General features: G+C 43.1%; 1 protein-coding gene across 2 annotated transcripts in view; it reads right to left on the bottom strand.

The window, feature by feature from the left end:
• The window catches only part of MYO15B (myosin XVB), a 961787-nt gene that overhangs the window by 467922 nt on the left and 479864 nt on the right, over positions 1-14001 (bottom strand). For both annotated transcript variants that reach the window (XM_086930750.1, XM_086930751.1), the window contains 3 exons: positions 12295-12496; positions 8850-8940; positions 7175-7466 (listed from right to left, as the gene is read on the bottom strand). In XM_086930750.1, coding sequence (XP_086786876.1) covers positions 7175-7466; positions 8850-8940; positions 12295-12496 — 585 coding nt within the window. The remainder of the gene's footprint in view (positions 1-7174; positions 7467-8849; positions 8941-12294; positions 12497-14001) is intronic.

Raw genomic sequence — 14001 nt, forward strand, 5'->3', positions numbered from 1 at the left:
CAGTTTCAGGCGGCTGTTCTTCATCCATTCGGCTACCTCTTTCATCCCTTCGTGAAGGTTGGCTCTGGCGGTGGCGGGGTCGTTGGTAAGGGAGAGGATCAGCTGGGTGTCGTCGGCGTAGGAGATGATGTTGAGGTTGTGCTGGCGTGCGATGTCTGCGAGGGGGCTCATGTAGATGTTGAAGAGGGTTGGACTGAGCGAGGAGCCTTGAGGGACGCCGCAGATGACTTCGGTGGCTTCTGATCTGAACGGAGGGAGGCGGACTCTCTGTGTCCTTCCGGCGAGGAAGGAGATGATCCACTCCAGTGCCTTCTCCTGGACTCCGACGTTGCTGAGGCGTTGTACTAGGGTACAATGGCAGACAGTGTCGAAGGCCGCGGAGAGGTCGAGGAGGATGAGGGCCGCTGTTTCTCCGTTGTCGAGCAGCGCTCGGATGTCATCTGTGACTGCGATCAGGGCGGTCTCGGTGCTGTGGTTGGCCCGGAATCCAGACTGCGAGGGGTGTATGTATGCCACATGTGCACACCAGCACTAATCAGGGGTGCAACAGGGTGTCAAAGTGACACCCTGCCACCTTGACTTTTTCCCAATTTTAGCAAACTGTTTTCTGTCTTAGAACTTTGCTTCAAGCCAATTTGCAATTTAGTACAATTTCTACTGAAGAAGCGGATTCTATCCTACTTAAGCCTTATACACAGTAGTAGCGTGGGCGGAACAAGGCTGGCAAATTATTGGCAAATTATCTTAAGTGAAGAAGGGAGAGACACATTATTGATTTGATTTCAATGTCTTTTGGACAGTTCATTACTAAACAGCAAGATATTTTCGAACAATTTGTTACATTTTATCAATCTTCCTCAGTGATAGTAGATTATTTAGATCAGATCCCTCATCCTATTCTTCCAAATCTCTATTTCGACTCCTTAGAGAATGATCTTACTTCTGATGAAATTGCTTTAGCCTTACGAATGTTGAATATGGGATTAACACCAGGCCCTGATGGCTTCACAGTAGAGTTTTATCTTCATTTCTCTGATATTATCATTCCTTATTTATATCGTTTGTTTCATAATTTCATAATATCTTCTTCCACTTCTGGTATCTCCCAAGATGATACAATTTGTCTTATTCACAAGGATGATAAAGACCCCCATGGATGTAAACATTATCGACCTTTCTCTTTGTTGAATGTGGACTATAACGTTTTTGCCAAGCTCTTAGCTTTTCGTTTGGAATCCTTTCTTCCTCAACTTATAGGGAAAGAGAAATCAGGATTTGTTAAAGAAAGACTTATATCTGATAATGCTAGATTATTTCTTAATGCTCTAAGTAAAGCTCCTTCATTTAAATCTTCCCTTGCCGCTATTACGATAGATGCTGAGAAGTGATTTGATGGAATTAATTGGGAGTTTTGTTTCATTCTTTAACATGGCCTGGATTCGGCCCTAAACGTATTTCTCTTATTTCTTCTCCTCTAAGTTCCCTGACTCCTCCTTTAGATGAAATTTCCTTGTTTTAGAAAGCTTCAGGTTATAACATTAATAAGGACAAAACTGAGGTTTTTCCGCTTAATAAATATTCTTTGAGTCATTCTTACTCTATTAATGGTTATCAATGGTCTACATCTGCTAAAATCAAACATTTATGTGTTTAGTTTACAGATTCTATTGTAGATACTGTTAGAATTAACTTTAAAGAACTTCATATCAAGATTATTAATATTTTTTTCTCTTGGAATCCTTTACTTTTATCTTGGTGGGGTCCTTTGGATTTTATAAAAATGATGATTTCCCCTTTATCGTTTTATCTCCTTTCCATGTTGTAAGTTCAAATTTCCAAATATGTTTTTAAAATAATTAATTCATTAATTCTTACATTTCTTTAGAAAAGTAAAAGGCCCAGAATAGCTTTAGTTACTTTAAAAAAGTCAAAATTGGAGGGGGGAGTTAATTTCCTAAATTGTTATAGTTTATGGTTATCACAGAGCTTTTGCTTTATGTGAAGCAGCCCTTTGGACTCAGGATTTATCTTAGTCTTTCTCTCCATTATAGATAGATATTGAAAAAGCTTTTTTCCCTTTACTTTAAAAAAGTGTTATCTCTATCTTCTACTAAGTCATTTCTTCATTCTCCTCTTTTATCGAATACTGTTATGATGCTTTGATCCTTTTACACAATATTACAGATCCCGAGTGGGAACCCTAGGATGGTAGAGAGGTCCTCAATTTGGATTGAAGGGATACTTCCTCCCTGGTATATACCCAAAAACAAAAAAGAATCCCCTCTGGAACCTGGATGGCTACTATGGAAACAGTGAAGAAATGGGGGTGGTCAGTATGCCGGGTGGCAACACACCCACTATTGTGGGTGGGAAGGGTAAGAGACCCTCTTTATACAACCCTCACTCACTCTAGTAATGAGTGACATGCTGCATCATTGGAATCACCCCAACTCCTAAAGGTCAGGGTGGGCTCGGCCATATTCCAGTGAGCACTTATGAAGAATGGGTGTATGGGGGCGTAACTTTAAAGATAATATTCCTCACCCACTCCAAAGGTATCCTTCATTCGTGGAAGGGAAGATTACAAAATTGTATATAGGGCTAAAGGATGTAAGGGTCCTATGACCCTAAAACGCCAACATTTTTCAGCCCTTTCGTATCTGCCTATGTGAGGTCCTGGGCTTTCGTTAGGGTGGGTAACAATAAGTCACTCCCCCGAAGGAGTGAATGACGTGTGCATGCAATTTGCATGTTATAGAATTACAGAAAGGCTTCTACTTGCCGCAACATCATGAGGGAATTACCTGCAAGAAAAAACATCGTACAGGAGTACAAGCTGTAATTGCTGCTGTAAAGCCAGAGATTGGCGTACCATTGCAGTGGTACTGCATAGTGCAGTCCTCAAGCAACAAGGTGCAGATTGTGAAAATCAAAGTTTTTACACTTAGGATAATGCTTCGGGATTTCAAACCAGACACCCTCACTCATAAATCCTTTCGGCTCAATTAGATACAGTGGCAAGTAAGGGTGAGTAAATTGAATGAGAATTCACACATGTGGTCTCATCCGCCCATATATACCCTCAACGTAGTGCTGCTCACACTTCCACTAACATCCAAAACTTCTTGTGTAAACAGTATGTATTTTTTAAAATATTATGTACAATTTTGTATTTGTGGTGCTAGAGTCACTCACTCAATTTTAGGAGTGGCACCTGCTCCCACAGGGGCATGAGGAGGAGGCCTTGTAGTCACACACTATATACAGAAAAGTAGAAATGCCAGAGTATTGTAAGTAAGTTAAGACTAAAGAGGGCTAGTAAGCATAGAGGCGAAGCTCTGTTAAAGTAAGCATCCAGCTTTTTCCTCAGACACAGAGAGCAAAAGAACACTGCAAACTTACTTCGTCAAAGGTCCCATCCCTGCATAGAACCTACTGTCAAGCTCAGCTCCCTTGCTTGTGGCAGCCGAGAAAGATTTGGTGCTCGGTTTAATGCCACAAAATTTACACCGAGCACCAAATCCTATATAGATTCTATGTATTGCAAACAGATGTGCAAATGGATCTATGAATTTTTTTAATAACAATCGGAGCTCTGCCTCAGATCCTATTGTTTGGGATGTATTCAAGGAGGGGGTCCGCGGGGAAACATTAAGTTATTCCATCAATAAACAGTGAAAATTGCGGGCCGAAGTGCAGGATGGGATGAATAAATTACGGCTTTTAGAAATTGAGCTTAGGAGGGCAGTCACGTATGGTCAAAATATTGAACAAATCTTAAGTGATATAGCTGTCCAAAAAATGAGGTTATATCAGAACTTTGCCACGAAGTTAGCCACTAAAATCACAATATATAGGTCTGAAGTGTACGAAGTTGGTGAAAAATCTGGCCGAATATTGGCCAAAAGATTACATCATAAAGAGGTAGCCAAGAGGATAAATAAGATTCAGGATGATCTTGGGCAGATTCGGGACAAGTTAGGTGAAGTGCTTGATGTGTTTGGCAAATTTTATCATCAGCTGTACACTGAGGATGAAATTATTGGAGTTGAAGGGAAATTGGAGTAATTTTGCGCTGATGTAGGAATCCAAAAATTGATACAGGATCAAATGGAAGAGTTAGATGTAGATATTACTTGGGAGGAAGTGGAGGGAGCAATAACATCATTGGCAGCGGGCAAGGCTGTGGGACCCGATGGTATCCCACTTGAATTCTACAGGACTTTTCGGCAAGTTCTAAAATCAGAATTTATTACTCTATTTTTGGCCGCGCAAAAGGGGATTGCACCAGTGTCTTGGCGTAAGACTACTATTATTTTTTTCTTGAAAAAGGATAAGCCTGATCTATTGCCTACGTCATATTGACTGATTTCACTAATCAACTTCGATAGTAAAATGTATTCTAAGATTATTGCCATGCACCTAGCTGGTGTCATCTCTGTGTTGGTTTCTAATTTCCACACGGGTTTATCCCTGGCAGGGATATGGCAGACCATGTGAGGTGTGTGATATCTTTTTTGGATTGGGCACAAGCAACTGATACCACATTGGGGGTAATCCTGTTGGATGCCAAGAAGGCATTCGACAGGGTTTCCTGGCCGTACATGAGGGAGGTTTTAACCCCTTCGATGCGGCAGCGATTCCCCGGGTGTGCTGTAAACAGCACGAACAGGGGCGGGCCGTGACGAACCCCAGCCGTCATCAGCACACGAGCACCGTAGTGCATGACGGCTGGGGTTCGTCATCAGCATGGAAGGGGTTAAGACTGAATGGATTTAGCCCTAAGATCCGGCAAGCAGTTAGGACACTATATATGAGTCCAGAAGCCAGCATATGAATTTCCAGTCTAGAGTCGAGTCTATTTAAGATTGGTCGAGGTACACGGCAAGGATGTCCCTGTCCACCTCTATTATTTGCCTTATATACTGATTTTATTTTAACAAACTAAATCAGTTCAAAGATATAAAACATAGAGCATTAGCATATGCTGATGATATTGCTGTTGTTACTAGAGATATTGTCACTGCACTCCCTGCAATTGATAAATTGGCATCTCAGTTTGGGAGCTTCTCTGGTTATAAATTAAATATATCCAAAACGCAAGTGCTCTATACAGGTGGTGACCCTCCTGAAAATGTGGCAACTGTCTCAGAAGCTACATATTTGGGAATTCAAATTTCAATGCCTGTTAGCAACATCCCAGAGCTAAACATGAATCCTGTGCTGACTAGGGTGAATTCAACATTGGTGCGGCTGGATCATTTGCCTTTATCTCTTTATGGTAGATCAAACGTATTAAAAATGCTTAAGTTTTTATATATGTTTAGAACGATTCCCCTAGAATTTCCTGTGTCATGTTTTAAGAGGTTAGAGAGGATTTGAGCTAGATTTTTATGGGGGTATAGCCGACAGAGAAGGGCCTATAAGAAAATGATGTTGCCAAAAGATCGCAGCGGCTGGGGTATGCCACATTTTATGCGGTATTATTGGGCAGATATCCTGCAATATATCAGTCCCCTGGTAGTCGGGAACAGGACTGAAATTGCACCCTGCCATAGACCATCAATGTATGAATTTGGGTTGGGAGATGAGGCTAGGGAATGCCTTGTCAAAATAATAGAACCAAATTATTTTAAGAAGACTAAATTAAAATAGTTAAGGCAGCATATTCTGTTTGGAAACAGGTCAAGCTGCAGCTAGGTGTTTTTAAGCTGAATGCATATACCCCATTTTCAGCTCCCAGTCTACTCCTAATAATTTTTCGGGATCAAGTCACCAATAGATGGGGATTGAAAGCAATTCACTGTTTAGGGGATTTAAGTGATGACGGACAATTGGTAACATTTGCAGATTTGCAAGCAGAATTTGGTTTAGCTAAACATTAATTCTTTAAATTTCCCCAAATTCGTAGTTATTTTAATAAGCAAGGGTCTGGATTTGAACAACAGCTTGTCAGGATTCCGCTTATTGAAAGAATGAAGAAAAAAACATCTATTGGTCCATTGTATGTACAACTAATAGAGACATTTCCAGATGATTTAGTATGTTAAAGGAAATAGGTAAAGAAATTGGGGCTAGAAGATGCTAATCAGGTTTTGATGACTGGGAGGATGCACACTCAGCATTACATGGCCTTATATGAAATGTATTATACCCCAAGCAAGAATTCAAAATGGGGGGACATCTGTTGGGATTAAGTGTAATAGATGCGGTTTATATGCAGCAGATGCAGTTCATATGTTTTTTCTATGTCCTAAATTAGTGGAGTAATTTAGAGAAATTGAGCAATTTTTAGGTATAATATTGGGATCCCCTGTGTGTATAACTGGGGAACTAGTTCTTTTAGGGGTTGGCTCGGATATCTCTGTACAGACTACATCAAGATGTATGGTATCTTTATTGTTTATTTGTATGGCAATGGTACGGACTTGCATTACTAAGGATTGGATTAGCCTTGATCCACCGACATTCTCGAGCTGGCGTTCAAGACTAATAGCTATTTATAATTTAGAACTAGCAATCTATAAGGCTAAGGGGAGGAGGAAGCACGCAATCGGAGTCAAGATTTGGTCTACTATAACCGATTGGATTTAGGTGTAAATAGGGGCAGCTATGCACTCGAAAAGCTATTGAACATAGTCAGCCATTATTTTGTTTCGTGATGTAATTTAATTTGTCTTAACTCATCTTTATACCAGCTTGCATTAATTTTGTCTGTGCTGTGCCAAAATTTTGTTAGAGCTCAATGTTTCTTTGTTTTCTAATTTAGCTGCTAAATTTGTAAGTTTCTTAGTATATGTAACTGTTTAATTCCTTGCATAAAAGAGGGAAAAACTAATAAAAACATTTTTTTTTAAAAGATAGCAGATCATGAAAAAAAAGTCAGAGTGAAAAAAACAGTTTGGCTTCTACAGAACAGCGATCGTGTTCTGCCAGACTAGAAAAAACTGACCTGGCTGAGGTGAATGCTTTCAAAATTTAAAGGAGCAGAGCTTGTGATATTTTTCTATAACATATGTCTATTGGGAGGATCACCTTATTGGAAACTGTAGTCCTAACTGTAGTCATACCATTTAAAGCTGTGGTATACTGCATGTCATTAGTTGATATTAGTGTTGTATTAAAAAAGCATGTGTATGAAAAAATTAAAAAATGAGAACTTCTGCTTGCTTACCTTGGATCTTGTTGTCCTTCAGAACTGGAGCCTGGGTATCAGGAGGAGGAGGCATGAAAGGTGGGGGAATGGGTGGTGCTTTGTTGGCTTCAGGGGGGGCTGACGGAGCAGGTGGGACTCCTGGGGGATGGCTCCGGGGCATCGTGGAAAACACGTTCATGAGGGGCAGCTGCTTTTCGCGGATGGAATCAGAGGGACCACTTCCTTTTTTCCCTGGTGGAGGTGGTGCAGTAGGGCCTCTGTAGCTGTTTGGTGGTGATGCTGAATCACCAGATTCAGAACCGGTTGACAGCTTTGGGAACAAGAAGAAAAGTGACAAAACACAATGTCAAAATCATGCTGATTATTTTGCTTTAAGAGTGACGGGTAAAATGCTTGAATTAATATAGGCCACTGGTAAATAATTTGGACCACATTACAGTCCAGACGGAGGTCGGCCATATGCATACCAGCCTTGGATCTGCTCCAATAGAACAGTCCAGCCTGAAATGCCAGTATAGGTATAAAAAGCAACCCCAGACCAGTTTCAGCCTTTAGGTGTCACCAATGACGTATAGCTTAATTCCTATGCACAGTTACCATAGATCCCAAGTTGAGAATACCAACCATAACAAACAATGGGTGATAGGCTTGAATGAATCTCAGCCACTGGTAATTAGTGGAGGCTAAATTCTGTTCATAGTTTTTGACATAAACAGCATATTTTAGAAAAGGCCCATGTCAAATTAGATTCCATGAGAAATGCACCAAATTCGAATTACATTAACTTTCTCTAATAACTATCCTTTCTAGAAACTGCAGTGCCAAAGGTGACCATGAGCACCCTCACAGTTTGCTGCAATGACCTGAATGACTACTCTATAAGTAAGAGCTGGCTGCATTGCCTGTGATGCTGATGCAACTGGGTGCACCTCCTGGAATGTCAATGCTGCTCACATATGGCTAAAATACATAGATGACCTTATTCCTCTGGAGATTACTGCAGAGCCAATAATGCTCTTGTCCTCTCACAACTGGTTTTAGATTCTTGGGTGACAGTGACCTCCTTAAAATACACTTCATGTCAGAGTTGCAAATGCTCCCCTTTCTCTATGAATGACAACCACATCATTCTCTCCTCCAGTTGCAAACCCAGGGAACCCTGGCAACCAAAGCTAGACTCGGTGTGTGTTGTGCTCATACAAACCTAATAGATCCATTCCCCCTCTAATCTTGTTGCTGTGCCAGTTAGATGTAAGTGAGGCTTGGTCATGTGAATTGGGCAAGTGATGCACTTGCCCAATTCACAGTTTGCTGAAATGACAAGGATGCCTACACTTCCACCCACCAACATCTAGCTGCACTGTCGGTTATCCCCATGTCACCCTCACATCCGTTGGCTGAAGAGCCAATGATGCACTTGTCCCCAACCCGACTCTTTTACCCCAGAGCAGGAGGTGGTGTATGTCCTTACCAATGAGCAGCACACTTAACTTAAAATCCAAGAGGCCCATGCAGCTCACAGCTGCTGAAGTATCATGACTGCACATATCCACTCTTGCAGCTGGCTGCAGGGCCAGGGATGCACTTGTCTCCCCCATATTCCTATAGCTGGTTGGAGTGCTAGTAATGAAGCTATTGTGCCAGGGATCTTATGCTCCCCCGCACAACTGAATGCACACTGTTAGTTACCAACCTTGTCTGAAGACTGAGGACCCCTCATGCCCAGCATTGCCAGAGCTTCATCCTTCGGGTCCTTGCGTTTGAAGAGGTTCACTTGTGGCTTCCTGTAGGGGGATACAAGAGCAACACAGAAAGTAAACTCTGTTTGGTCTACTTCAGGATTTACCAGGGAAAGCAAAAGCAAACATTAAAAAGATATCTGCAGTAGAATACAGGTCATACAAATCCAAAGCAGGCATTTTAGGGGAACTGTCCTCTTTGCTAAGAGGTAGAGATCCTAGTTGGGACCTTGAGGTATACTAATTCTGAGTTTGGCAAAGAGTATTTGCAAAAAGTCTATACTCCACTATCCTTACTTTGAATGCTGAACTCCAAAATGGAGGGAGCAGTGACAAAATAGGTCTCTATTGCCAGTCCCAGCACTAGGACAGGCATCCCCAGCGGTCAGTCCTCCGAAGCTTGTTTGGTTAGAGGGGTCCTAGGAGCCCATCAGTAGCTGAAGAGACCATTTGATGGCAAAGCTAGCCATGCAGTAGACACCAGTATCCAAGACAGAACATTTGTACATGGATCCAAATCTGTACCCAGCCTACAAATCAAGCATACTGAAGAAATCTATAAAATAATGTTTGATATGAACGAGACAGAAATAAAAACCATGACCACAATGCCTATATTTCATATTGTTTTAAAGGCATATGAACATAGTGGAGCAGATGTTCAATGCAGGGCAGCAACAAAGTGTGACCAATGCCTGCTTAGCAGCTGGAATTCAAGAAGTGCAAAACCCTGTCCTCAGTCAGAGTATACTCCTTTCTGGGCTCCCATTCTCCTCTCCTATGTTCTACAAAGGTTCCCAACTTCAAACTATGTGGTTCAAAAGGAGAAGAGCTGATTTCCCTAATGTATCCTACAGGGCCCATGTGTAGCAATAATACCTTACCTTTGGACAAGTCACTCTGTTGCATAAAATGGATGCCAGAGAATGGAATTCTTAAAATATTCTCAGCCACAGGTAGTTACCCTGGGAAGTATTCTTTTGTTTTTTGCGCCCCCCACCCTAAGCCTGGGCCTTATGCAAACCCTCCTTAGCCATGTACAATGGCACACTCCAGACTGTATTGCCGGGCATGACCCCTCTGAACAGGACCAGCCCCAGACTGGTTTTAGCCTCACTGGGCCTTATAAATGAGGAGCAGCATGAGCAATGCAGCCTCCATTACAAAGCTAATTTTATCAACACATCATGAATATGCCACAGACGTGGTGCCTAAACAAATCCCTGCCAACCTTGCTAACCCACAACACCTAAGATCCCCAATGCTTCTTCAAGGACATCATCACTCTACTTCCCATACTAAGGTAGACAAAGTCCATCTTCGACAGCACTTGCCAACTGGGATTATTCTTTGACCATCAAGACGCAATACTTAAAATAACATTTGACAAGAAGGGGTGGAGGTTGGTTAAGTGGTTAACACTAAAACTCACCAAGAGCCGAATCTACTGGTTTGTCTTCTCTTCAAATACATCATATCCTCCCACACCCCTCTTTTGTTTCCCGGAAACCCTAATCTACCTCACAACCCTAGTCTACCTCACAGCTGACAACCTAAGAGCAGTAACACACTTCTACCTCCAAAAATGAAGAAAAAAAACCTCTCACTCAGCTTAAAAGCACTCATTCTCTTCCCTCAATGTTACACCTAAAGTTGTGCACTAGTAGGATAACATTTCATCCCTACACAGCCACACATAGGAAATGTCCATACAATCCGTCTACTTCCCACCTTGCAGACAATAGTGCAATACCCCATCACTGTCCTGACTTCCTTCCATACATTTCCTCCTTGCTGTTAATAAGCAGCCGCACCATGGGAACACTCCTGCTCTCGCTACTGAGCTTGCCAGGGACTTTCTACTAAGCAGGCAAAAATGTACAATTCAATATGATGGTCATAGTCTCAACTTGAAGTTGTTTGAGACTTTTTATCCCCATACCGGCTCCTGTGGCCCTGGTAGTATCTACATCAAAGAAAAGGTGCCAGCAGGTAATATGTCGTGAATGCCACCACTTTTGCTGTTTCCAAAGACAGAACCTCCAAAACAGAAGTCCATCTTCTGAAAAAACACAAATAATGTTCTGAATGTGCTGGTACATCCGGACTTGTTTGTGAACACGAACTTCCAGAAATGGTGGTCATACGTTCTCGTTTCTGGCTCCTGCCTCATGGAACAAAATGCCCATTCATCTCCGTGGTATCCCTGAACATGGCCGTTTCCGTAAGATTTTAAAGACGTGGCTCTTCGCAAAATAACTGCTCTATTCCTTTCGTCAGAGACTGCTGCAAGCGCCATGAGACTCCCAGGATGTGATTTGTGCGCTATACAAATGTCCCTGACTTGACTTGACTTTTTATTTATTTATTTTTTTAAATCAAGAACTGGGCCGCACTAAACCTAACCACTGGACCCCAAGCTAGCTGATATCAAACTAGTCACAAACAAGTCCGGATGTCTTGGGCACCTGACTGGGCAAAATGAGTACGGCAGCCCGTTTAGCTACATGGAACTTCGCAAAGTGCAAAAAAAACCTCTGCCGCACTACGCGGAGCTCCGCGAGCAGCGTAGTGTGTTAGATAAATGACGTTTGCAGTGATTTTCAGTGCCAGGGCTTGTCTGCACTGTGCAATCATTGCGATCGGCACCATGCACAGTGCAAGCGGGCTCTGCTTCCTTTCTGCCGCTCTAGATTTTTACTTGAGCAGCAGCTTTCTCATCACGAACGGGCGGTTTCTCAACGCAAGCAGTCGCGAGCATACACGGCCACTCGCAATGAGAAATCTGACTACCTTCGTTGAGAAATCTCACCAGGAGGTTGATTTTCCTCGCTCGATTGCCAACTTGATATTGGCAACGCGAACGAGGAAAAAAACTCCGCCCTGCAATGCGAAGCAGAGTTTTTCAGAACTCCGCAAGCTCTGCGTAAAGCGGAGTGCGGAAAAGTCTGCAAACTCCGTGAGCGGAGCAGAGTTCACCGCCCAGACTTAGTTTATATATGACATCTGTGCTTAAAAAAGAGGTAAACGTAATGAGATGTAAAGTAAAAGAAATCCACGAAGGTATAAATGCAAAATATTCTAAAAAAGAAAAAGTGACATAAGACAACCTGCTGGATACATCCTGGTAATGTGCATCCTCTTATGTGGTGCACTGGGAGCCTGACGAGGTCAGGTGTGGCCTGAGCCTGCGAGCCTGGTTCCCAAGTGTCGCTGGCCTTATCGTGCCAGCCCATATGCACGACCCAGCGCTCTCTACCTGCTGGATATCCCCTGTGTTAGTGCCCAGGGCTGCAACGCGCCTATTGCTGCAAGTAGCATGTGACGATAATTCTTATATCTCCAGTTCCACAGGCTGCAGTGCAGTCGGATGCTCCGTGGCCTGGGGCGGTCTCTCACCTCAGCGGATGGATCGGCTGTGGTTCTGGGCCCGGCCTGCTCTTGTGATTTTTGATGATGTTACTGATCTCCCGACTGGGCTGTGGTTTCAGAGGAGGGGTAGGCTTCTTTTTTGGTTCCTGGCTTCCATTAATATCTTTAGGTTTCTTCTGCACTTCCGGCTTCTGCGTGGGCGGCTTTGGAGGTGGCGGAATATTAACTTCTGCACAAAAAGAGATATTATTGTTACCTTGGGAAGCCATACCAACCAACACTCTCCCTTCCAGGTCAAGGTCATGGGAAAGACAGGTAAAGTGGTCTTTGACTGAGGGCTGAGACAATACACAGTGCTGAGCATGTAGGTCAGAGAAAGAAGCAAACACAAGGAAATGATGGATAAAGCGCTGAAACTTTTTAGACACTCACCCCAGTGACAGATCTGAGTTGTATCCATCATCGTTCTTTAGCTCACTTCACCACCCCAGTTTGGACCCAACCATAAGCAAATCTGCCTGGCCAGGTCCTCCCTGGAACAGAAACAAGCATCCTAGGACCTGTTTTGGGGTAACACCCCTCATCAGCCAGGCTATCTTGAATCCAGTGGCAAAGTGAACAATGGACCCACGTCTGGCCATACCCTGCCAACTTAGGGCAAACAAAGTAAACACAAGGAGATGATGGACGGAGTGCTGAAACCTTTCAGACACTCACCCCCAGTCACAGATCTGGGTTGAATCCATCATTGTTCTTTAGCTCACTTTGCCACCCCAGTTTGTACCCACCCATATGCAAATCAGTCTTGACCCTGAGAAAGAAGCGGGCCAGCAGAGACTGACTGGCATGTAACACAGTGAGATCATTCCGGATCCGCCTGCGCCTCTGAAAGCAGACTAGGGCATAGTTAAAGTCCATCAAATACCAGTCATTCCAGAGCCCTACATGCCACCAAGGCTGTCCAAAACCTGGTGGCTTGTCGGTGCTCTTTCAGAATCATTTCCTTTCTTTTGGTATAGGCTACTTGTCCCACTCTGAGCAAGACCTGATCAACCACTTAGGCCCTAATTACGAGCTGCAGGATGCTGGCGGAGTGCAAACACAGCATGCTAAATTTATGTTACTGCACAGTAACACTGCACCAGTATCAGGCAATTGTGAGTTAAACCCCAAGGAATGGGGATTAACACATGAGTTACCAGTCATAAAACTACACTGAAAAGCCAATTACATGGGGTTTAACACATACATCTGCTACCTGCTCTCAGCTGCTGCAGCTTCTGTGTGGTGTGGGCTGCTGCTGCAGATAAAGCATCATGCAATGTTTCCGGGAGGAATTACTGCCGCTGTTCCAAAGTCCAGGAAAACTGGATGCGGGAACATGGGCCCACTCAGAATCATGTAGCATGGAATAGCATAGCCTAATTCTGCTCTGCTTGCTTCATAATCAAGGTCTTGGTCCTCTCAACCAAGGCAGTATCACTAAATACGAAACAAAAGTAACACCCATAGCCAAGAATACCCCAAGCATCCTCCTAATCCAACAGTTTTTCTAAAGTACTTTCCTGCTCATTCAGGGTAAAAATCATCACACTGGAATGGCCCCATATTCAACACAAACATGAAACATCCTGTTGCTGCAGGGAGACAAATCAGCTCTGCTCCTTAAACCCATTACGGTGATTCTTTTTAGGTCTCGGCCTGAAAAGAGCTGGCAAGACCAAGACTTAATGG

This window comes from Lissotriton vulgaris, chromosome 7 (genome assembly GCF_964263255.1).
Source record: "Lissotriton vulgaris chromosome 7, aLisVul1.2, whole genome shotgun sequence".
In the NCBI taxonomy this organism is placed as follows: domain Eukaryota; kingdom Metazoa; phylum Chordata; class Amphibia; order Caudata; family Salamandridae; genus Lissotriton; species Lissotriton vulgaris.